The sequence below is a fragment of the Lontra canadensis genome, unplaced genomic scaffold (assembly GCF_010015895.1).
Source record: "Lontra canadensis isolate GAN:19392208 unplaced genomic scaffold, GSC_riverotter_1.0 scaffold9, whole genome shotgun sequence".
Classification (NCBI taxonomy): Eukaryota; Metazoa; Chordata; class Mammalia; order Carnivora; family Mustelidae; genus Lontra; species Lontra canadensis.
Window position 1 is genome coordinate 37,298,407 of NW_022631003.1, and position 25,636 is coordinate 37,324,042.

The 25,636-nt window shown below is 38.9% G+C and overlaps 2 protein-coding genes across 10 annotated transcripts in view; one reads left to right on the forward strand and one right to left on the reverse strand.

Moving 5' to 3' along the window:
* Positions 1–3,491, forward strand: part of DNM1L (dynamin 1 like) — a 50,442-nt gene extending 46,951 nt beyond the window's left edge. For 4 of the 8 annotated variants that reach the window (XM_032855336.1, XM_032855331.1, XM_032855329.1 and 1 more), the window contains 5 exons: positions 313–345; positions 2,180–2,356; positions 2,515–2,624; positions 2,756–2,915; positions 3,198–3,491. In XM_032855336.1, coding sequence (XP_032711227.1) covers positions 313–345; positions 2,180–2,356; positions 2,515–2,624; positions 2,756–2,915; positions 3,198–3,254 — 537 coding nt within the window. In that variant the 3' untranslated portion in view covers positions 3,255–3,491. The remainder of the gene's footprint in view (positions 1–312; positions 346–2,179; positions 2,357–2,514; positions 2,625–2,755; positions 2,916–3,197) is intronic. The other 4 variants (XM_032855337.1, XM_032855332.1, XM_032855330.1 and 1 more) reach the window with 1 other exon arrangement.
* YARS2 (tyrosyl-tRNA synthetase 2) lies at positions 25–24,884 on the reverse strand. Of its 2 annotated transcripts, XR_004382375.1 has the most exons (6): positions 24,097–24,884; positions 23,114–23,281; positions 9,537–9,692; positions 9,107–9,277; positions 6,250–6,492; positions 25–800 (listed from the first exon to the last, which is right to left on the reverse strand). XR_004382375.1 is itself a non-coding variant. In XM_032855338.1 (5 exons), the coding sequence occupies exons 1-5, from the start codon at positions 24,873–24,875 to the stop codon at positions 6,333–6,335; spliced, it is 1,434 nt and encodes a 477-aa protein (XP_032711229.1). In that variant the 5' UTR covers positions 24,876–24,884; the 3' UTR covers positions 5,858–6,332. The 2 variants fall into 2 exon arrangements, 1 of the variants encoding a protein (XP_032711229.1); XM_032855338.1 differs by lacking the exon at positions 25–800 and having other exon boundaries at positions 5,858–6,492.
* Positions 24,885–25,636: the final 752 nt, after the last annotated feature.

Here is a 25,636-nt window from a genome sequence, read left to right on the forward strand (position 1 = left end):
CTGATTCTTAATCTAAGCCTGCATGCCTAGTTGTTTGGTGCAACATAATCATCTGGAAACAACACACTGTACACTGAACATTAATGTGGGATGTTGTGCTAAGGTTAGATCATTTTAGTTTAATAGGAATTTTAAATTATATAACAATGTATACTTCATAAATTGTTGACATGCCTTTCTTTTGCTTACAATATAGAAGATGCGCACGGAAAGATAATTTAAAGAGGAAATTATCCTGCACTTTTGAAATTCAAGCTATTGGTATTTAAATTTTGCTTGTTAAACTGCATGTTTTAACGTATCTTTTAACAGTTAATTCAGGACAGCAGAAGAGAAACTAAAAATGTGAGTCTCTTGCTTCAGAATGGAAATGTACCTTTGGTTCTCACTGAAACACTGTCTTCAAAACCACTGAAGCTCTTTGTATAATAGCATCTATCTCTTGTCTGTGTTCCATTTTTTAATGTTTCTCTTACCTAACTAATCCTTCTAAGATGGCATTAGTTCTAGTTTTAACATTTTTTTAAATAACAAAAGGCTTTCCTCCTAGTTTTGACTTTAATATTGTGGTAGGGAATTAAGATTCCAGAGGTGGCAGTTAATACTTCTGGACATTTCCTCTTTAAAGGGTCAGAGATCTGCCCGGGACTAGTGGATCAGCCTCTCCTGCTGCTTGCCTGCACGGCCACGTGGTCTGCCTTGTCACCCGAAACGCGGGGCTTAGCATGTGCCTCAGCAGCTTAAGCAAATTCGGAACAAACAGGGACTGGGAGAGTTTGAGACTGTCAATTCTTGATAACCTGTTTGGGGGAAAATGAGAGAATCAGTAAATTATTCAGACCTTCCTCTGTTTTTTTTTCCTGCCTTTAGCTCCTTTCCTCACTTACTGTCCAGGTTTAAGATTCTGAACCTCCTAAGTTTATAAATGTCTTATCCTCTCTCAGCCCGCTGTGCTCAGGTTCTATAGAGAACCGTCCAAATCATTGCCTTAAGTTTTATTTCACTTGTGGCGTCACCCTGAGTTGCCTTCCTTTCCTTTTTATCATTCAGGCATCTAAACAACTAATTACTTATTTTAAGATTAGTTTATAATATACTGCTATGTTTAGACATAGCATATCTTAACTGATGTATTACAGGCAAATGTGGGCCAGTGTTTTGATTCAGAAGGATACCCCAAACTGACTTTTTAAAAATCTTTCAGGTGTGCAGTATTATAATTTGACATCTGTATGCACTACAAAGCAATCACCCCCAGAAGTCTAGTTAAGCATCCATCACCCTACAATTGAACCCCAGCTTGTTCTTGATCTAGGATTTTGTTTTTGGAAAACTGACATATTTTTAACACTTGCCATAACACCCTTCGGTTAAAAGTCTGGATGGCACCTTAATTCCATTTTAGATTGTAAGATCTTTTTAAAGAGCATGTAAAAACATTCCTAAATGTTGATCAGTTTTTCCCATTATTCTAAACATTTTTCTTTTATAAATCAACTGACATATCCTAGAAAAGAAGGTGCAGAAGTACTGGTGATTACTAGATTTCTTTCAGTAGATCCTTAAGAACATAGACATGGAGGAAACTTACCTTGGGTTTATGTCACGTTCCACATTTTAGGCAGCTTAAAGTCAGTATCAGCCTAAGAACTGTTAGTGTAAAGAGTTCGTAGTTGTATCCTATAGTATTTCGTTGACTATTAAAAATGTAAACTAACTTGGAAAATAGATAAACTGAAGTTTGAGACAGGAGTTCATAGGACTTTTGGAAAGATCAAGTTCAACAGTGTGTAAGGTTACTTTGAAAAAATTAAACTGACTGGCAGTTCGGTTTTCCTTTGTGCTTTTAATAAGCACTCTTAAGGGCAGTTTATACTTTTCCCACAATTTACTGTTGGAGGGGTTGGCAAGGAGGAAGAATTTTAAAGTTAGCGAACAATAAAGAAAAGTTAAATCTATGGGCTGAGGCCTTCCAAAGCAAAGACAACAGAACCTCTTATTTATGATAGCTCAGGTTGCCAGTTACACATGCCACATGCCATCTTTTTCTGACCCTGTTATGTCTGAATAAAATTCCAGATGGTACTGGATGTGTGTTCTCCTTGTCAAAGAAGATGAACTTTAAGTTAACATCAGATCGGATACAGTTGGAATAGGTTTTGGAACATGTTCTTTTCAGGTTGCATCTGGAGGCGGTGGGGTTGGAGACGGTGTTCAAGAACCAACGACAGGCAACTGGAGAGGAATGCTGAAAACTTCAAAAGCTGAAGAGTTATTAGCTGAGGAAAAATCAAAGCCAATTCCAATTATGCCAGCCAGTCCACAGAAGGGCCATGCTGTGAATCTGCTGGATGTGGTAAGCCATACGAATGGGTTACACACTAAGAAGATAACCGAATTACTAGGAAAACACTTCAGAAAAACTAAAGGAACTAAAAGTCACAAAAACTTACTAAACTTTTAACCGTTTCAAAATGGCACAAAAGTGAAATTTTTTTCCTTCCCTCCATTTAGCCTGTTCCTGTTGCACGAAAACTATCTGCCCGTGAACAGCGAGATTGTGAGGTCATTGAACGACTCATCAAATCATATTTTCTTATTGTCAGAAAGAATATTCAAGACAGGTTAGTACTATAGTACTAAATCAGACTCTAATACTGCTCAGTTATTTCAGAATCTGTTGTAGAAATACATGTGTTTTAAAAATTTTAGGCTTTTATTCTAAATGAATGGATCATCTGGTTTGGTTTTGCAGTGTGCCAAAGGCAGTAATGCATTTTTTGGTTAATCATGTGAAAGATACTCTTCAGAGTGAGTTAGTAGGACAGCTGTACAAATCGTCCTTATTGGATGATCTTCTGACTGAATCTGAGGATATGGCACAGCGCAGGAAGGAAGCAGCCGACATGCTGAAGGTATTATTGTCAGCGGTTTTGAGTTTTCACAGTTGGGTCGTGGATACAAATACTACATTGTTAAAAATGCATTCTTATCCTTGGAGATAGATAGTCCTCCTATAAGGGCTAATCTTTTTTTCCGTTGGTACTTGATTAGACGTTTAGATTCAAATTCCAGAGAAGATACTGGTTAATTTAAAGCTACCACATATAAAGTAGAGTGATTATGCCCACATAATTCAGATTTTTTTTATATCAAGAACTTAATAAGCATCTACAGCTTTTTCTTTTTTAATATAGGCATTACAAGGAGCCAGTCAAATAATTGCTGAAATCCGAGAGACTCATCTTTGGTGAAGAGAACTATAGAATATGGGGACTTTGTTGACTCGAAATATGCTAGTTACTGCCTACTTGAGTAGAATTTTATTTATGAACTCCTGTGTATTACAATGGTATGAATCTGCTCATGTGAAGAGACTGGCTATAAACTGAAAATTTTACTCTGTATTGTAAAACAAATCATACAGTTAATCCAAATAATAAATGGCTGTTTCTAAAGTTGCCCAGTACCTATAAAATACATCAAGTCTTTCTTGTGACCATTTCCTTTGAACTTAAAAAGAGCTGTTAATGTTCTAGTTGTGCAAGCAGTTTGCCTGTGGATAAGATGACCTGTGTAATCTGTTAGTAGTCTTAAAGCTGCTGCCCTAGTCCTGCAAGAAGAATGCACAAGACACCATTTCCTACAACTGTAATGCATGCACAATATAAACTGGTCTGGCTTTGAAAGATGTGAGTTGACAGGTTACTCACAGTCATTGTATTCCACCTGTCCTTTGATTTATAGTTTTACTGAGCTTTGCTGCAGCCTTTGATGTGTTAGTAAGAAAGCTGAATGCACAAGAAGGTCTGGAACATTGACAGTGACGCAGTGTGCGTGTGTAGCTACGCAGCCCTTCCACTTCTGGGCTCACGCTACCCTAGTGCGTTAAAAATCAAAGTATCTTTGATCCTTTCTTAAACCTGGAAGGATGAATTATATTTGAAAATCAAGTCTAGATGATTTTTAATGCAGAACAATATAGTAATTCAGATCCATCTTTAAATTAGATCACTTACACCATGTCCCAAGATTCACTTGGAGCTGGGACTTAAAACCAAATCCTGTGGTGATCATTGAAGTGTATCTTCTCTATTAGTTGGTTAAAAAAAAAAGTTACTTTTGCTTCACACCAACAAAATACATTAGAAAATACTCTATTTTAGAGTGGAACACTATATATATAGTGGAACTCTATTATAGAGTAGAACTCTATAATCTAAAGAAAAATACCTGGACACAGCCACACATCCGAAGGCTTAGGCTACTAAAATGCATTCAAAGAGGTTGGGGGTGAGGTTTAGAACATATTCACATTTTATTAAAATTCCCCAGGTGATTCTTGATATGAATTACATTAAAAATTTTAAGATACAAGTCAAAATCCTTAAGGCATTTAGCTCCATCTCTGACAGATACTATATTTCCATAATATAGAATTTACTGAACATGTTAACCTTTCTCCTAAGTTATGACATTTATGAAGAACTCCTGGCAGGGAAAGCAAGTCTGGTAACTTGAGCTTACGGTACCCATTTACCAGCAAACAACAGGCTCAGCAACTGACCTCAACCATGAACAGATTCAATCTTCTCTAATATGGTACTCCTTTGAATCTGTGAGCAGTACCAATCTGGAGAGAATGCACACTACCTAAACGTCTGTTAGCACACACTCTGAAGTCACTCTGCCATTCTTCAACCTCAGTATAGCCATCTATGACTGACTTACTTCAGATACATCAGATGACTCCCATTTCAGCCTTTGAAATTTGTAAGGGGGCGGGGAACTTAACAGGGCACCATTCTCCATATCAAACATATTTCAAAATTGGAAATGTTAACCTTTAAAGATAGGTTACGGTAATGTACTTGCTGGCACTAGACACCTTGTACAAGAAAAGCAGAGGCAAGAAAGGTTTGGAAAGTTAGAAAACCTTCCTTTGTTGGCTCTCAAACTGAGTGAAGCTCTGATATGTTTAGACGATCTCTGACATTTACAGTGGACACCTGTATGTTCTTGCTATGTAAATAAAATTGCTGGTATGAAATGACATTAAAGTTTTGTCAATAAATGAATTCTTCTTAACTTTGCTCCCAGAGAAAGGTTTAGATAAACTATAGTTTAACACATAACATAAATCTAATTGGAACATAATACAGCTTGTACTGTATAAAAGTTTTACAAATTTTTTCCTGTTCTCACAATTCAGAGATTATTACATCTCCAGTTTCACACATAAAGACAGTGATTTGTTCCATGTAATCCAGGTAGTAAATGCTTAGAATTTCAACACTACATGCTTTGCTGCCTATAAGGTTTTCTAGAAGGAATCAGATTGTGAACCATTTTGTATTTGTGTGTTTCACTTGGTCCTCAGGGAAATATACTGATATTACCGATTTTTGAGATGTGGAAACAGTTCTAAGAATTGACTTGCCTAATGTATAGAGAGCTTAATTAGGTCTGGATTTTAAGTCTGGAAAACTTCCCTTACCTGAATTCCTTAGGATGTTCTCCTGTGATTGAATATTGGTATAATATTTGCCTCTGTTTTTACTCTAGTTACTTTTCAGTTTATCTCAAGTTGCAGTCTGCTTGGAGACAGATGCTGAAACTTAAAGCTAAGTTTCCAAATTTATGAAATACTGCTGCCTCAGTAATTTGGCAAAACAAAGCTGTGAGTAAATTTAATTATACTGAAACACAGGCAAGGGACTAAACTCAATTAGAAACCTTCTGAAAAGTATGGATTTTTGTTCTTTGAAAGTAAAGTTTCTACTAGAATCTCTACTGCCAACTATGGCTTAATGTATGTGATACTGTCTTCTTAAGGAGAACTGGATTTAATCAACAAAAAATTCAGAAATTTACAAGTTTCCAATACTGGTTTTCACATTTCTAATGTGAACACTAGAGGCCCTGCTGGTGTCCGTGAGTCAGATCAGGGAGATAAACGCCTGATATAAAAGTATCCATGAGTCCTTATGCCACCCTCTTTTTCACTGTTCCTCATCATCTCTAAAAAGGGAACAAAAAGGATAGGATAGTTCTTCCATGAAATAGAATTTTTAAAAAAGAGATTATCCCTGGCAATCATAGTTCTATGGTAGTCCTTAACACCTGCAGCTCAGGAGATAAAATACCGCATTATTACACCAGCACTTGTCTTAACCACCCTGTGGAAATAAGAAAGTTACTCACACTCTGGGGCCTAGAGAGTACTCCATTCTCTATGGTTTGACTTACATGAGCAAAAGTGTAAGTTCTGGAGCCAGCCTTTGGTACATCTTAGGAGATGGGTAAGTTTGAACCACCTGAAGGATTTTTCATCATAGCTGAAGCCATTTTATAATGTAGAAATTCCTTTTTCCTATTTTTAGTAATGAAAGTCCATTCTTAAGAATATGTTGTCCAACAACCAAAACACACTCAGGATTCGTTACTTGTCTGTGATTAATACTGACTCCACCTTCTGTTATCATCCGATGCCTAAAAATAGAAATGTTTAATTAGAATCATTTGACTTATATTGCAGAGGCTCTGCAACTGAAACCACTTAGCAGTGAACTGTTACCTTCATGTTCACTCTACTAGATTCTGCCTCCCTCAAATGCTTTTCGAAAAGGAGCGGATTTAAGGCATAAGTTTCTCGTTTAGTGGAGAAAAATCTAGGATATTTCATAGCTCTAACACAGAACTATTCAGTTGGCAGTGGTTTAAACATGAATAGCAGAATCACCTGGAGAGTGATTCCTCACTCACAGAAACGAAACCTCCAGAAATACAAAGAGGACAATGCTGCTTTTTGTGAGTTCCCATGAGATACAAGTCGCAACTATGTAGTCCTGTTATAGAAATCTTTAGGAAACTTATGAAACTGGTAAATCATTGGAAATTATATTCTGAGACTATGCAAATAATAGCAAATTGTTAAGATTTTGAGAATTTTTTAAAAAGTGAAACGGGCCGATTTCAGAGATGGAATATCAGTAGCTTATCTAATTCCAGTCTAGTAACAATTTTTTTGATGGTGTATGTAAATAGGTTTTACTTATATTTACTTATATTACTGCCCAATTCATTCAACAAACATTTATAGAGCCTTTACTATATGCTAAATATAAATAGTACTGGAAACTAGTGGAGAGAGCCAGACTATTCCACAGGGATTAAATGCTGTCACCGGTAGGAAAGATGACTCTGGGTGCACACTGGGTTGGTGGGGGAGCTGGAAATTGTCCTGAAAGAAGAGACATGGAAACTGGGATGGTGATTAGCAGTTACTTCCACAAATAGGGTGAGGAAACATAGGGAGTAGCTGGAAAGAAGCAAAAAGAGAAGAAAAGGTCTAGAGCATGAAAGGCCTTGAAAGTCCTTGTGAAAAGCAAATGTTCATTTTCTCTTATCTGAATGTTACCAAATGACAAAGAAACCACTACTACACATGGTTTCATAAAACTCAACAGTTTTCTATTTAAGGACAGATTTCTTTCTCTTAGGAAGTGTTACTTTGGTCTGTTTGCTATAGTTTCCAGATCATGATCTCATTTTGCTTAAATGACAATCTTATTTAGCTTATACAATCTAAAAAAATGTCAATATTAAGAACTCTGTCTAAATCAATGATATGCTGTCATCCTAAGTCATGGTAAAATTTCCAGTATCAGTAAATAAACCATTAGAAAAGTTCAGAAGAAAATAAAAAATGCTTCCACAGTAAGGAAAATCCTTAGAACCAGTGACTGACTCTGGGGAGGTATATGGCACCACCCCCAATCCAGTGTACATGAAATAATGAGCATATTAGGGAATCGGAAAGGTTGGAAGAGCAAGTGATAACAAAGACAATGGATATTTTCTCTATACAGAATAACCAAGGGCTTTTTAGGAGAAACGTAAAAATCTAAAATAACTGAAAGAAAATAGCAATTTTAACAAATGTCATTTATAAATATGACTAGGAGCTGACAAGCATAAGACTTATGGTCAAACTCCAGGAGATGAGACCCCAGGGTTTTCTGGCTAACTAGTGCTTTTCCTTCTAAATCACTCTATTTCAGTTTTAAGTGCAAAAGAATCAAGTATATGTTGCATTACTTTTTTGTGGAACGCTTTTATTCCCTCATAATACCACATAACTGAGGAAAAAGCATTCTACCTACTTCTCGATAAGAAAAATGGAATTCTCTGGGGCACCTGGCTGGCTCGGTCAGTTAAGAGTCTGCCTTCAGCTCAAGTCATGATCCCAGTGTCCTGGGATCAAGTCTCAGGTATGGCTCCCTCATCAGCAGGGAGCCTGCTTCTCCCTCTACCCCTTGCCCAGCTTGTGTGTGCTCCCTCATGCATGCGCTCTCTCCCTCCGTCTCTCTGTGTCTCTAACAAATAAAATCTTTATAAAAAAAAAAAAAGAAAAAAGGAATTCTCAAGAGGAATAGTAGGTAATTTATAATACTAGTTTTAGGAAGTAACATCATAGGCCTACTTCATTTTCAGAAATTCAACTAATATTCTTTAAAAATTTTATTTGTCAGAGTGAGAGCACATATGCACATAAATGGGGAGCAGCAGAGGGAGAGGGAGAAGTGGGCTCCCACTGAGTAAGGAGCCCAATGCAGGACTTGACCTCAGGACCCTGGGATCATTACCTGAGCCAAAGGCAGATGCTTAACCACTGAGCCACCCATGCACCCTCAACCAATATTGTAAACAGGTTGGGCAACCCCTTTACTCCCTCAAATAAAGATGATACAGACTGAATATGAGAGGGACCATGTGAATCTCTTCACTTTGGTCTCAAATTGTGACCATCCATCCCCAAGCTGACTAATCCCAGTGCATCTGCTGATCACAGTGGTCCCTTCAGTATAGGCCTTTCCAGCACTGGAGGAAAAACAGGCTTAGATTTAATGAGAGACAGTATGGGGGTACCAAAGTTTATAGAAATTTTAGAGTATTTTCAACAATAGGTACTCAGTTTTCACTTTAGTCTTGGACTAACCTAACTTCTGCCAGGAATAAGACACCCTGTGGCACTACGGAAACATACTGTGAACTGTAACATTTACTGCTGAATGAATAGTGACTGAAAGTTAAATCATCTTACCCTCGGGGACCATCTGGAATGGCATTTGCTTTGCGGCATGTATCTAGGACACTTGTTCCTGGGTCAAGAACTAATTCAGAAAATGAAGCTTCTTTAAACAACTCTCTTAACTCTTGATCAGACATGACCTCCAGGGCATCGATGCTGCTGTGATAAAGGGCTTGCGTACACCTGAAGAACACATCGAGATCCACATCACGGGAGTGCTTACCCACAGACACGTTCTAATAGCCAGTTCTAAAACAGCAACGTTTATCTTGTAGAAGTCATACTTAGCTCAAGATGATCTTTCCCACAGAGGCTATTCTAAAGCACTTAAGTCAGACACTGACAGTCCTTATAGTGGCAAATGACACGATAGCCCTAATAAATTTTCTCAAGGCCATTAACTACATAGCTTTATCCAGTGTTAGTTATTCCTAAAGGCCACCTTTTAGCAGAATCCAGCCCTTCTTGTCCATGAACGAGCTTTGTAACTTCTGCAGCGAGTCGCTTCTGAGGACCCCGCTTTTCCGGCTCTTTAACATGCAGCTGCATGATGTGGTCAATCTCTGGAAGGGGCAGGAAAGTGAAGAGCTTCAGGTACCTGTGGGACAAAATATACATTGCTGGTATATACAACACACCTAATTTTTGTCTCCAACTCCCTTTCCCTTCAAAAGACATCCTGCCTACTTTTAAATTTGCATATATTTTTAAGATTTATTTATTTTAGAGAGAGTGAGTGCATGCATGAACATGAGGTAGGGGGAGAGGGAGAAAGAGAATCACAAGCAGACTCCCCACTGAAAACAGCCTGATGCGGGGCTCCATCTCACAACCCTCAGATCATGACCTGTGCCCAAACCAGGAGTCGGCCGCTTAACCAACTGAGCCACTCAGGCACCCCTAAATTTATTTTTCATTATGAAAAATAAACATGCAGAAATGTACCCCAAATAAGTTACCCATGCACACACCAGCCAGATTGAAGATGTTACTATTTTGCCATCTTCACTTCAGATCTTTGCTTTTGAAAAGACATGAATAATATAGCTCTAGATGCCAACATGTTCCCTTCCTTGCCCAGGAACAAGCTAATCTAAATTCGTACCTACCCTTCCTAAGCATGTTTTAATACTTTTGTTTTCTGTATACGTACCCATAAATAAAAAATATATGTAACTTGAAAATTGACATTTTATCTGTAGGCTTTAAAAAAGAATCTTTTCTTGGTGAAAAACACATAAAAAGTATACAAATCACAAACATAGTTTAATGAATCAAAAAGCAAACATCTATGTAATCATCCCCCCATCCAGAAATACCTCGTTTCTTCTACTCAAGAAAACCCAGATGTTTTTACATACACTTCTGCCTTTCCAAATGAACCACTCTTCTCCCTTTCAAGGTACTCTCTTTGTTTTTCTTTAAACTTCCACTATTCTGGTATCCCTTGGTAAATGGCGTTGTTTTGTTTTGCCAGTTTTAGGCTTTATAAATGGGATCATACCGAATATATCTTCATGTTCAGCCTCTCTGGCACATCAGTATGTTTGGCAGGAGACGCATTCACGTTGCTGTGTCACCGCTGTTAATGTACAGCGTTCTGAGCGGTGACTACTTCGTGTAAAGTATTTATGTAGACAGTCTACCGTGGATATCTGCGTTGCTTCCGCTCTTGGACAGCTGCTAATAATGCGGCTATGAATATTCCCATGGAGTTCTTTTGGTGCACAGGTGTGCTCACTTCTTTTGGGGACAAACCCAGGAGAGGAACTGTCGGGTCACAGGTTTATGTGCATATTCAGGTTCAGTAACACAGACACCTACTTTTCCAGAGTGGTTCTGTAAGTGCTGCATCTATGTCTGACCCTAAGCTTTGGATTGCCATGGCCTCCATTCCAAGCCCTCCCCCACACAAATGAGCTGCTGCCTGCTTGCCACAGCTGAAGGCTCATGAGCCAGGCAAAGCAGCCAGCCACGGCCACACAGCAAGTTCCCCTTTTAGAAAGCTCTGGATAGGGGCACCTGGGTGGCTCAATGGGTTAAAGCCTCTGCCTTCGGCTCAGGTCATGATCCCAGGGTCCTGGGATCAAGCTGGCTTACCCCCCTCTCTCTGCCTGCTTGTATTCTCTGTTAAATAAATAAAAAATCTTAAAAAAAAAAAAAAAAAAAGGCAAGCTCTTGGTAATTCAGATAACTGAACACTTGAGTGAACCCATTTCTCCCTTCCCACTACCTAATTTCCGCTCTTGTGTTTTAAATCTGCCAGTGAAGAAGGGCCTCACAAAGGCCCAGGCAGAGCCCCAGGACCATGCTCTCTGCCTCTCCCTAACCGAGACCTCCAAGTGCCCCACACCCTCCAGAACTTGTAGGGAATAAGATGTTTTTCCAAGTTTCCTAATGGTTGTTGCTGAGGTGCATCCTGCAATCCTTAACAATCCTTACAATCCTATAAGAACCATGAAGGCCAGTTCAGCCACAAAAAGACTCCAGTCAGGGAAATGTGGGTAGGAGACACACAGTCCCACTATGACCCACCACTCAATGGTCACTAGGGGAGTTCTCCCTCCTCCTTACCTACCAGAATATCCTTTCCTCAGTAATTAGCCCTTCTCGGCACAAGGCCTGAAGGACCCTCATTTCTATTAGTCACTAAAGGCCTTTATTATTAATGGTCTAGGGGCACCTGAGTGGCTTGGTCTTTAAGCGTCTGCCTTCGGCTCAGGTCATGATCCTAGGGTCCTGGGATCGAGTCCCAAATTGGGCTTCCTCTTTGGTGGGAAGCCTGCTTCTGCTTCTCCCACTCCCCCTGCCTGAATTCCCTCTCTCACTGGGTCTCTCTGTCAAATAAATAAATTAATTTAGAAAAATTAGTGGTCTGATATCTCCTTAGTCCACATGGCCCTGATCACACAGCTCTGGAGACACTGAATTACTATGGCAGCAGTGACACTTTAGGAGAGAGACGACAGGCAATACACAGCAGAGGTGATATGCAAAACCGGGACTGGTGGGATGGCATCCAGCGAGTGGTGCTGTGTTCCCAAGTGCTGTGACCTACCTGATCAGCCAGTTATTGTAAGATGGGAAGGTATGGCAGACCCCACAGTTAACTACAAGTACTACCACGCAGTCCTGCTGACAATACTATGTTCCCACTGTTCCAGACGCATCCTATCAGTGGTGATGTTGACAGGAATGACTGGGGCACTCGCCTGGGCCCTTATCACTTGTGGCGAGCCCCTACAGACATGACCACAGTGACCAAGATGACCCTCTCTTCATTTCTAAAACTGAAGAGGCCCCAAAGTGACCCGGAGTCCAGAGAATTCTTTTCATGAGATGCTCCCCCTAATTACAGGGCAGCCCTTTTACATTTTAATGGGACTGCTGAAACCATTTAAAAGGCACTGGGGGGCCCTGACAGGTTGCTAGGTGTAGTGGAGATTACTATCCAGGCACCCAGATGCTTTAAACCTATGCCATTACACACCCACTGCCCCAGAGGGGTTTCCCCTTGAGCAAATTTCCCTCAACCAAAAGGAATCCCTACCCACTCCTTAGTAAACTCCCAACTTAATTTTGTTCTTTTCTGAAAATACACAGGTTAAACTCTCCTGGGAGTTATAAAATTTCAGTGTTCCTGGTCACTTAGTATCTGGCCAGCCAGTCTCTAAACTCTAGGCCCTAATTAATACTAGCATTCTCCCAGCCACAGTCTCCTTCTGCCATCCATCCTCTTGCCACATGGCTGCCATCTATCCCCTGACTCCAACCCAATCCCTGCAACTCCTCTGCCCTCCTCTCTAACCTCAGGGTTGGCAGCCACCTAAGCCTCTACACTAGGAACTGGTAGATCCCCAGGACTCAATCCACAATAAAGATGCATGGTCCTTTTTGTCCCTATTAGATACCAGGGCTCAAAGTCACTGTTATTCCAGACAAAGCCTCTAAATTCTTCAAAGGGAAGCCCTTCTACCTACAGGGCATTCCTAGTAAAACAATCAAAGGTGTACAAATCCATCTGGATGTAACTAACTACAGGGGCCATTTACTTCAAACAGCTTCTTCTGGTGGTGGCTTCCTTGGCCCTTTCTTTCCCTATTACAGGCATGGATGCACTGGCACAATGCCACACAGAACCAGCCCAAGTTCTTAGTCTTCCTGGGGGATTTTACCAAGTGGATGCCAGTGACTCTCCCTCCTGTGGGCAAAATGGTAACACCCCCCAATACCAATTTAAACAGGGCACTAAAGACCTATACCTTGTTACTAAAGATGCTGAGATAGAGTCTTTAAGCCCACAGCCTCCCCTTTCAAAGGCCCCATCTGGTCAGTACATAAGTCAGTCACTAATGAATGGAACCTCACCATTTACCTTCAAATCCTTAATACTAAGGTTTCCCCAATTAAATGATAATTCCTAGTATTACAGAATTAATTAAGGACACATATCGCTAGGACAAGCAGCATGCTGGCATTCACATTACATGGGTCCCAGAAGGAAAACAGAGAATAGGGGCAGAAAACTTAACTGAAGAAATAATAACTGAAAACTTCCCTAACCTGGGGAAGGAAAAGACATCTGGGTCCAGGAAGCACAGAAAGCCCCAAATAAGAACCCAAGACAAATGATAATTAAAATGGCAAAAATTAAAGAATCTTAAAAGTGGGGAGAGAAAAGCAAACAGTGATGTCTAAGGTAACTCCCATGAGGCTATCAGCTGATTTTTCAGGAGGCCAGAGGTAGCAGTACCGTGTACTCAGAATGGTGACAGGAAAAAACTACAACCAATACTCTCCCCAGCGAGGCCATCATTCAGAATTAAAGAGGTCCCCAGACAAACAAAAGTTAAAGGTGTCCATCACCACTAAACATTAGGCTTTATAAGAAACGTTCAAGGGACTTTTTTAAGTAGGAAAGAAGAGGCTGTAACCAGGACTTAGAAAATTATGAAAGAATTCCAATGGTGAAAGAAAATAAATAGTAAAGGTACCAGATCAATCACAAAGCCAGTATGAAGGTTAAAAGATAACAACAGGAAAATCACTTGTATCTACAATAATTAGTTAAGCAATACAAAAGACAAAAGGATGTAAAACAGGACATCAAATACATAAAACACAGAGCGGGGAATAAAAACGTAGCAAACATGCTTTTTCAATGTGTTGAAACTTAAGTGACCATTAACTTAAAATAGATGCTGTATGCATAGGATGCTATGTATGAACCTCATGGTAACCACAAACCAAAAATGTGTAATAGATACATAAAAAAATAAAAAGAATTCAAGCGTTACCCTAAAGAAAGTTATCAAATCACAGGGGAAGAGAGCAAGAAAGGAAGAAAGGTACAGAGAAGAACTAGAAAAACAATTACAAAACAACAAAAAGTACCTATTAATTATTACTTTATATGTAAATGGACTAGGGGAGCCTGGGTGGCTCAGTTAAGTGGCTGGCTCTTGATTTCAGCTCAGGTTATGATCTCAGGGTCCTGGGATCAAAACCTGTGTCAGGTTCCATGTTCAGTGGGGAGTCAGCTTGAGGATTCTCTTTGGCCTTCTGCCCTTCCCTCTCCATATGCTTGCTATTTCTCTAAAACAAATAAATAAATCTTTAAATGTAAATGTACTAAATGCTTCAATAAAAAAACACAGGCTGACTGAATGTATAAAAAAAATCCAAGACCCATCTACATGCTGCCTACAAGAGTCTCCTTCAACTTAAAGACACAAACTAAGAGTGAACAGATGGAAAAAGGTATTCTATGAAAATGGAAACAAACAAAAGAAGCCGAGGTAGCAATACTTACATCAGACAAAATAGACTTTAAAAGACTGTAACAAGAAACAAAGAGCATTAACATAATGATAAAAGGATCAATCCAATGAAGATATAAAAATCACAAATACCAATGCACCAAACATGGAAATACCTAATTACATAACACAAATATTAACAGACATAAAGGGAGAAATCAAGGGGTACCTGGGTGGCTTGGTCAGTTAAGCATCTGCCTTTAGCTCAGGTTATGATTCTGGAGTTCCAAGACCAAGTCCTGGGGTGGGTGGTGGGGTGGGGGAGTGTGGGGGGTGAAGCTCAGGTACCTGCTTAGCATGGAGTCTCTTTCTCCCTCTCCCTCTGGCCACCCCCAACTAGTGTGCACATGTGTGTCCTCTATCTCTCTCTCAAATAAATAAAATCTTTAAAAAATAAGAGAGAAAAGTCAACAATACAATAGAAGGGGACTTTAACATCCCACTTAAAGCAACAGATAGGTCATCTGGGCAGAAAACTCAAGGAAACTGTGGCTCTGAACAACATATTGGACCAGATGAACTTAACAGATATATACTGAATATTCCATTCCCAAACACAGAATACACATTCAAATGCACACTGAACATTTTCCACAATAGACTGCATGTTAAGTCACAAAACAAATCTCAATTTCTGAAAACTGAAATTATATCGGGCCCCTTTCTGGTATGAAACTAGAAATCAATTACAAGAAAAAAAATCTGGAAAAAACACAGACATGTGGAGATGTAACAACATGCTACTAAACAACTAGTGGGTCAACAAAGAAATCAGAGAATAAACTAAAAACTGTCTAGAAACAAATGAAAGTGGAAACATGATATTCCAAAATCTTTGGGACATAGAAAAAGAAGTTCTAAGAGGGAAATTTATAGCAATGAAGGGCTGCCTCAAGAAACAAGAAAAAATCTAAAATAAGCAATCTAAACTTACAACTAAAGGAATTAGAAAAAAGAACAAAGCCCAAAGCTGGCAGAAGCAAAGATGTAATAAAGATCAGAGCAAATAAAAACAGAAACTTAAAAAAAAAAAAAAAAAAATGAAACTATGAGTTAGTTCTTTGAAAAGATAAAATTGATAAACCTTTCACCAGATTCATCAGGAAAAAGAGGACTCAAACACATAAAATCAGAAATTAGAGAAGGTATGACTGACACCCCAGAAATAAAAAGGACTGTAAAACACTACCATGCTTGGGGCACCTGGCTGGTTCAGTTGACAGAGCATGTGACTCTTGATCTCAGGTTTGTTGGCTTGAGCCCCACATCAGGTGTAGATTATATAAAAATAAATAAATAAAATCTTTAAAAAAAAAAAAAAAAGACTACCATGCTTAACCAAAGAGGTAGAATATCTGTAATGTGCAAACTATAAAACACTGATGAAAGAAACTGAAGATGACACAAACAACTAGAGAGACATTCCATGCTCATGGATTGGAAGAATTAATAATGTTAAAATGTCTGTACTACCCAAAGCAAACTACAGATTAAATGCAATCCCTATCAAAATACCAAGAGCATTTTTTATAGAACTAAAACAAATAATCCTAAAATTTGTATGAACCACAAAAGACCCAGAATAGCCAAGATAGTCATGAGAAAGAATAACAAAGCTGGAAGTAACACATTTCCAAATTTGAAGATACACTATGAAGCCACAGTAATCAAACAGAATGGTACTGGCACAAAAACAGACCCATAGATCAGTGGAAGAGACTAGAGAAAACAGATATAAACCTATATTGCTATGGTCAATTAATCTGTGACAAAGGACAAATCTGTGACAAGAAAATACAATACAATCCCTTTAACAAATGGTGCTGGGAAAACTGGACAGGTACATGCAAAAGCATAAACTGGACCACTTTCTTACACTATACATTAAAAAAAATTTCAAAATGGATTAAAGATCTAAATATTGAGAACTGAAACCATAAAACAAAAAAAACTATTGGGACTACACCAAAATAAAGCTTTCACACAGCGAAGGAAACCATCAACAAAACAAAAAGGAGACCTACTGAGTGGGGTTTTTGCAAATGATTTATTTGCAAATGATATATCCAACAAAGGATTAATATCCAAGATATATAAAGAACTCACAGAAGTCAACACCCATAACACTATGAATCCAATTAAAAATGGGCAGAGACCTGAATAGACATTTTTCCAAGGAAAACATATAGACAGTCAACACATACCAAGATGCTCAACATCAGTAATCATCAGAGAAATGGAAATCAAGATGATAATGAAGTATTGCTTAATATCTGTAACAATGATTTGTATCAAAAAGATAAGAAATAACGTATTGGTGAGAATAATCAGAAAAAGAAACCCTTGTGCACGGTTGATGGGAATGTAAATTGATGCAGCCACTGTAGAAAACAATATGGAGGTTCTTCAATAATTAAAAATATACCACAAGGATCCACTGATGGGTATTTGCTAAAAGTAATGAAAACACTAATTCAAAAAGATATGCATCCCTATGCTCATTGCAGTATTTTTTTTTTTTTAAGATTTTATTTATTTATTTGACAGACAGAGATCACAAGTAGGCAGAGAGAGAGGGGGAAGCGGGTTCTTCACTGAGCAGAGACCCCGATGCGGGGCTCAATCCCAGGACTGTGGGATCACTACCTGAGCTGAAGGCAGAGGCTTTAACCCACTGAGCCACCCAGGCACCCCGCAGTATTATTTACAATAGCTAAGATATGGAAGCAACCCAAGGGTCCATTAATAGATGAATGGATAAAGAAATGGTATATATACAGTGGAAAATTACTCAGCAATAAAAAAAAGAATGATATCTTGCCATTTGTGACAACTCCAGTGGATCTAGAGGGTACTACATTAAGTGAAGTAATTCAGGCAGAGAAAGATAAATTCCACATGATTTCACTTATATGTGGAATCTAAAAAACATAACAATTTAGAAAACCCCCAAAACAGCCACAAATACAGAGGACAAACTAATGGTTGCCAGAGTGGGGGGCTAGGGGATGGGAAAAATGGATGAAGAGGAGTAGAAGATACAGGATTCCAGTTAAGGAATGAATAATCATGGGATGAAAAGTACAACACAGAAAATTAGTCAATGGTTTAAAAAAAAAAAAAAAAAGGACTACTATGGAAAATTATTGTATGTCTAACCTATTGAACAACTTAGAAGGAATGAAAAATTCTTAGAAACATAAAATCGTCCAAGACAATCAGGAAGAAATAGAAAATCTGAACAGATCAGTTACTTGAAATGAAACTGAATCAGAAATCAAAACCTCCCAAGAAACAAAAGTCCTGGACCAGATGGTTTCAAATGTGAATTCTACCAAACATTTAAAGAGCTAATACCTACTCTTCTCAAACTATTAAAAAACTGAAGAGATGAATGCTTCCAAATACATAGTATAAGGCCAGCATTACCCTGACACTAAAATCAGACAAAGACACATCAAAAAAAAGAATATTGCAGGCTATATATCCTTGATGAACACAGATGCAAAAATCCTCACATATATTATCAGACTGAATTCAACAATACATTAAAAGGGTCATTCCCCATGGTCCAATGGGATTTATTACAAGGATATAAGGATGGTTCAATTATGCAAATCAATCAACATGATACACAACATTAACAAAAGATAAAAAAACTATATGATTATCTCATTAGATGTAGAAAAAGCATTTGACAAAATCAATATCCATTTATGGTAAAAACTCTCAACTGAGCCCCACATGGGATTACAGGGAACATACCCCAAAATCCATATATGAAAAACCCACAACTAACGTCATACTCACTGGTGAAAATCTCAAAGCCTTTTCACTAAGATCAGGAACAAGGCAGTGATGTCCACCTGCCACTTTATTTCAGCATAGTACTGGAAGTCCTACCACAGCCAAAAGAAATAAAAGGCACCCAAACTGGTAAGGAAGAAATAAAACTGTCACTATTTGCAAATGACTTATACTATATGGAGAAAACCCTAAAGACTCCACCAAAAAACTACTGGAAGTAATAAATAAATTCAGTAAAGTTGCAGAATCCAAATTAACACACAGAAAACTGTTCCATTTTTATACAGTAACAACAAAGTAGCAGACCAGGAAATTAAAAAAAAAAATCCCATTTACAACTGCATCAAAGAGTAAAATACTGAGGAATAAATTTAATGAAGGAGTAAGAGACCTGCACTCTGAAAACTATAAAACACTGATGAAAGAATCCAAAGAGGACACAAATAAATGGAAAAATGTACCATGCTCATAGGTTGGAATAATATTGTTAAAATGTCCATACTATCCAAAGCAAAATACTGTCTTTATTTATTTATTTTTGGGCGAAGTACAGATTTAAAGCAATCCCTATCAACATACCAACAGCATTTTTCACAGAATTAAGAACAAACAATCCTAAAACCTGTATGGAACCACGAAAGAGCTCAAATAACCAAAGCAATCTTGAGAAATAACAAAGCTGGAGGGATCACACTCAGATTTCAAGATATACTACAAAGCAATAATAATCAAAACAGTAGGGAACTGGCCCTAAAACATATACACAGACCAAAAGAATAGTGAGCCCAGAAATAAACCTATGCCTATATGTTCAATTATTCTATGACAAAGGAGCAAGAATATGCAATGGGGAAAAGACAGTCTCTTTAATAAATGGTGCTGGGAAAACTGGAGAGCTACATGCAAAAGAATGAAACTTGACCACTTGCTCACACCACACACAAAAATAAACTCAAAATGGATTAAAGACCAAAATGTAAGACCTGAAACCATGAAAGTCCTAAGAGGAAATAGGCAGGAACTCTTGGGACATCCACCTTAGCAATATTTTTTGGATTTTTCTCCCCAGGCAAGAGCAACAACAGCAAAAGTAAACTAATGGGAATACACCAAAATAAAAAGCTTGCGCAATGAAGCAAACTATCAACAAAACGAAAAAGCAACCTGCTGATTGGGAGCAGATATTTGCAAATGATATATCTGATAAGGGGATAATACCAAAATAGATAAACAACTTATACAACTCAACACCAGAAAACAATCTGATTAAAAAACAATCTGATTAAAAAAAATTAAAAAACAAAAAAAAAACCAAAAAAAAACAACAACACAGACATTTTTCCAAAGGAGATAGCCAACAAACACATGAAAAGATGCTCAACATCACAAATCATCAGGGAAATGCAAATCAAAACCACAATAAGATACTGCCTCACACCTGTCAGAACGGCTAATATCAAAAAGACAGGAAGTAAGTTTTGGCAAGAATGTGGAGAAAGGGAACTGTCATGCACTGTTGGGGGGGAATATAAACTGGTATAGCCACTACAAAAAAGAGTAGGGAGGTCTTCAAAAAATTAAAAATAGAAATTTGATACCATCCAGCAGTTTCACTTCTGGGTATTTACCTGTAGAAAACAAGAACACTAATTCAACAAGATACGTGCACACCTATTTTCACTGTAGTATTTACAACAGCCAAGAAATGGAAGCAACCTAAGTGTCCACTGATAGATGACTGGCTAAAGAAAAATGGAATATTACTATTACTCAGCCGTAAAAAAGAAAGAAATCTTGTCATTTGCAACAACATGGGTGGACCTTGAGGGTATTATGCTAAGTGAAATAAGTCACTCAGAAAAATGCCATTATTTCACTTGCATGTGGAATCTAAGAAACAAATGAACAGATAAAACAGAAACAGACTTATAAATACAGAGAACTGGTGGTTGCCAGAGTGGAGGGGATGGGTGAACAGATGAAGGGGATTAAGATATACAAACGTCCAGTTATAAAATAAGGAAGTGGGGCGCCTGGGTGGCTCAGTGGGTTTAAAGCCTCTGCCTTTAGCTCAGGTCATGATCCCAGGGCCCTGGGATCAAGCCCCGCATCGGGCTCTCTGCTCAGCAGGGAGCCTGCTTCTCCCTCTCTCTGCCTGCCTCTATGCCTACTTGTGATCTCTTTCTCTGTCAAATAAATAAATAAATAATTTTAAAAATAAATAAATAAAAGAAAGTCACAGGGATGAAAAGTACAGCACAGGCAATACAGGCAGTAATATAATAATTTTGTAATACGGCAGCCAGTGACTACAATTATTGTGATGACCACTTCATAATGTATATAAAATGTCAAATCACTATGTTGCACATTGGAAACTAATCTAATACAGTATGTCAACTATACTTCAATTAGAAAAAAAGGACAAAAAAAAAAATCTGATGCCTCTAAGTGCCTGACACTTTAATTGCCAAATTATCCATTTTAAAGACGTTTATTTTGAATAAACATACTGCCAGCTGTTATGATACAGTTAGTAGCAAACCAACTAGATCCATTACCAGGCCACCCTTACTCATGAAGTTTCTCTTCTAGAAAGCCCTAGATAACTGACCACTTGAGTGACCCTGTTTCTCCCCTTCCTGTCCCTAATTCTTGCATTTATGTTTTAAATTTCCCAATAAAGGGTGAACCTACAAAGCCCTAGGCACCCCACCCTTTGTCTACAATAAGGCTGTGGCCTAAGTCCACACTCCCTCCCTCTCTCTACCCAGGGCCTTCTGTGTGGCCCTCCAGGACCTGTGAGTAAGAAATTTTGTTTTTCAGATTTCCCTGATGGTTGCTGCTGAGATGCATCCGGCAATCATAAGAACCACAAAGGCCAGTCCAGCCTCAACACTGGCTCTGGTCAGGGAAAGGTCTGTGGGGCTTGCCACAAATGGTATGTGCCCAGGGGAGTTCCTCAAGCATTTCTAGTCAATAGCATCACTAGCAATTGGCTGAGACTGATACCACAATAAGTTCACTCTCCCACCACCTTGGAACATTCTCACCAACACCTGGTATTGCTAATTCTGTTTCTCCATTCTGGAGGGTACATAACAGTATTTAATTGTATCTCTATCTTGCATTTTCTCCTCATTATTAAGGCTGAGCAACCTTCTCAGATGTTTTGGGTCTTTTGGGCAAAATCTATCTGAAGTGCATGCTCAAGCCTCTACTTATGTTTCTATTGGGTTATCTTTTCTTATTGGTTTATGGAATTTGAGTATAAGCTCTTTACACTTTTAGTACATGTAATGGATATTCTTCTACTGTTAATGGTGACTTCAATGAACAGTAGATCTTAATTGTAATTTAGTCAAATCTTTATTTGTATCTCATTTAAGAATCTTTCCCTATCCCAGTTATAAAGATATTTTCCTATTTATCTTCTGAACACATGATTTATCTTTTGTTAACTGTTAGGTTGATAATCTACCTGGAACTGATTTTTGCAAACCGTGTGAGACTAAGTTTCATTATTTTCCCCACATAAGACATCTAATTATCTAAGTGAAATTTACTGAAAAGATTGTTTTATCCCGATGTTCTGCAGTGCCAAAGAGATCACGTGACCACAGACGCTGGAGTCCACTTGGATTCTCTAATCTTTTCCATTAGTCTCTTTACTAAATCTTAAATTTAAGCTTGTGCTTTAAAACCAAAAATTACTAGAATTAAGATTTTAGAAGAGTTGCTGGATACACATTTAGTCATAGAAATTAACTGTATTTTTATACATTAGAGCCAAATAGAAAAGGAAACTTTCCAGATGTCAATTCTTGATACATCAAAACCCTGAAGTGTATCATCAAATGTTTGAAATAAATCTAAAGGAAAAAACCTTAATTATTGTAGTTTGATAAGGCATATTTTCCACTCTGGAAAAGTTATTTTTGGTTAAATTCACCTTTTTTTGTTGCAGGTGTATTTTTCTCATTAATTTATATTCTTTGAAGAGTTTAAGATGTGAATTAATGAGAAAATCATTTTTTAAAAAGGATTTTCAAAAGATGTAATAAAGAAAACAAACTTTAGAGACAAAGGTAAAATCAGGTTTAGTCCAAGTTGATGATAAAAGGAGTGAAAAAACTAGAATACACAAGTGGTAATGTCTTAAGTACTTGTTAGATGTAGATCACAAATTTGGCTCGAAGTTTTCATCAATCACAGTGGTTTTCTGATCTAACCAACAAAAAACTGTTCAGAAGAGTTAAAATTGCAATGTTCTGTGTCTTAAACGAAAATCTAAATGAAAACAAAAACACAGAAACTATAAACATAGAGATTCAATGGCTAAAATTATGAGTTTATAAAGTTAATTTTTCTCAGGATACTATTAAGAACTCACCTTTCTACCAAATCATCCTGCTGCCGGACAAAGAACTGATACAATTCAAATGGAGAGGTCTTCTCTCGGCTTAGCCAAACAGCATTACCAGCCGACTTTCCCAATTTTGCTCCGGTTGTACTTGTAATTAGAGGAACAGTGATTCCAAATACATCTTCTCCAGTCAACCTAAGCATAAAGAAAAACTTCATTATGTGCTTCAAGCACAAGTGATGGTAAGTTCTGCAAATTCTTCTTCAGATTTCATTCTGGTCTCTTGCTCTAAGAAAACTTCTCTACTTTGTAAATCTGAATTTTTGTTCCTCTTAATTGGAGGAATTGTTCCTCTTAACTGCACTCAATCCGTTTTAGCATCTGTCATTCTAAAATGCAATGGAACCAGTAACTCTGAGGTCGTTTCTGCATCACTAGGTCCTAGAAAACTGTGAAGTCCGAGGGAGAACAGGAAGGAAAACTGGGTAAGGGGAAATCAGGTAGAGACACTAAGAATGTTTTAAGGGATTTTAAAAATGAGTTATCACATGGGTTAGCCCTGTAGTTGAACTCCCTCAAGAAAATGCGATTAAAATCTACCTTATTTGCCAAATATTTGGAGTTGGAAAAAAATTTGAGATGCCAACCAAAAACTAACACTAGCTTCATGGGACTTGCAGAGCTAAATCAGAAACTACTCTAGGAGACACGGTCGCATTCAAGCATAAACAACGAAAAGCAGAGTTACTAAGGGGAAGCAAAATACACAAGCTGTATTCCGAGTAGTGGTCTATTTCCTGCAAAGCTCTAAGAATACGTTGCATGCCTAGTATCATTAATTCAGCCCAACTTTCGTGAGCTAGTCACATTAACACCATTACAGACTTAGCGGAGTAAAACCCACCAGGATTCAAAAAGGGCGTCATTCCCCAATCGTAATAGTTGATCACAGGCTATTCACGTGTAAATTATTTGGTCACAAGATTTTTCCTGGGTCTAAAGGAGCTTACTTGTGGATAAACTCGTATCCGGACACGATATTGCCCAGCTGATCAGATCCACCCAACTGGACCCGGCATCCATAATGCTTGAACAAATAATAAAAGTCATAAGCCTGGAGCACCTGGTATAAAAACTCTGCCAAGCTCATGCCCTCGGGACTCTTGAGCCGGGTTTGGACGCTCTGACGACTCAGGAGCGTGCCCATGCGGAAATGCCCACCCACAGCCGTTAGGAAGTCCACCAGGTGCTGCTTCTGGTACCAGGCCGCATTGTCCAGTACGGTGAAGCTTCCCCAGGTCCGCCCATTCGCGAAGAGCTGCTGGTGATTAGCCACCATGGCCTCGAGCCCTTGGCGTAGGGCACGCGCATTGCTTCGCACGCGCTCTGGTTCCAGCGCTTCCCGCTCCTTGGTACGGCCGCTGGGGTCTCCCAGGCGCGCGGTGGCACCTCCTACCAGTGCGATTACATTGTGGCCCGCTCGCTGGAAGTGAAACAGGCCCAGCAGCGCTAGCAGATGCCCCACGTGAAGCGAGTCGGCCGTGGGGTCGAAACCGCAGTAGATGGTCTGGGGAAAGTTGCCCGTGCCACGGTCAAAGAGCTCTGGGAGCTCTATCTTCGTACCCCTCTCGGGGAAGAACTCCTTGAAAAGACCGCGAGCCTTCTGCATCGCTAGCAACCCCTGAGCGCCCGAATGGGCCTCACGCGGTCCCAGGAGCAAGACTGCTGATGGGCCTGGGGTCCCAAACCACCGGCCCCGGGAAAAGCACCGCAACACGGGGGCCGCCATCTTGGCGTCGGCACGAGGGGAATGCTGGGATTTTATAGCTCTCGCCACACCCCACTTAGTGCCTGCCTCCTACAATTTCTGCGGAAATTGCTTCCGTGTTTTTCTGCGCATGCCTGAGTGGGTCACTTAGCTACGGAGCTTGAGTTCTCAGCAGTCGTTGGAGTTCTGACGACCCAAGTGGGGACTGTGTTTACCGTCAGTCACCTTAAATTCGCTAAAACTTTATTGACTTATTCGTAACGTAGGTGTGTCTGTGATAATAGTTCCTACCTCACAGGGCTCTTGTGAGGGCTAAGAATGAAAGCACTTGGCACCTGTAGCTCTCTACAGATGTTAAATTTTGTTTAAATTTTCACCTGAAAAAATCGTGGTGCACAAGTTCCTTCGAATTCTTGATTCTATGCAAAAATTCCATAGAGGTTGTCCATAGAGGTTGTAACGGGTTAGAAATTGGTTTAACTTAATGGAGAGTTACGGAGTTGGCGTTGCGACCCAAACTCGTGAGAGCGATTCCCTGCGGATGAGAGCGCCACAGGCATCAGCATACATTAGTTTCTCCAGTAGGTGGCAGTCTTGCCCAAGCTATAGCGGGAACAAACCCTACAATAAATTAAATGCAGGAAACCCCAAGTTTTATTTATCTATTTAACAATTACAGGTAACCAGGTGGGACACAGCTTTAGTATAAGTGGATTCAAATTAGTAATCACATTGCCACAGCATGGCAGATGCTGTCAATACTCCACTCACCAGGGATGGGC

Excerpts from the sequence above, each read along its gene's own strand:
- YARS2 (XM_032855338.1), bottom strand. The coding sequence starts at position 24,875 with ATGGCGGCCCCCGTGTTGCGGTGCTTTTCCCGGGGCCGGTGGTTTGGG. Across the intron at positions 23,282-24,096 it reads GGATACGAGTTTATCCACAA|GTTGACTGGAGAAGATGTAT; the intron begins GTAAGCTCCTTT and ends CTTTATGCTTAG. Across the intron at positions 9,278-9,536 it reads GGGCTGGATTCTGCTAAAAG|GTGTACGCAAGCCCTTTATC; the intron begins GTGGCCTTTAGG and ends TGTGTTCTTCAG.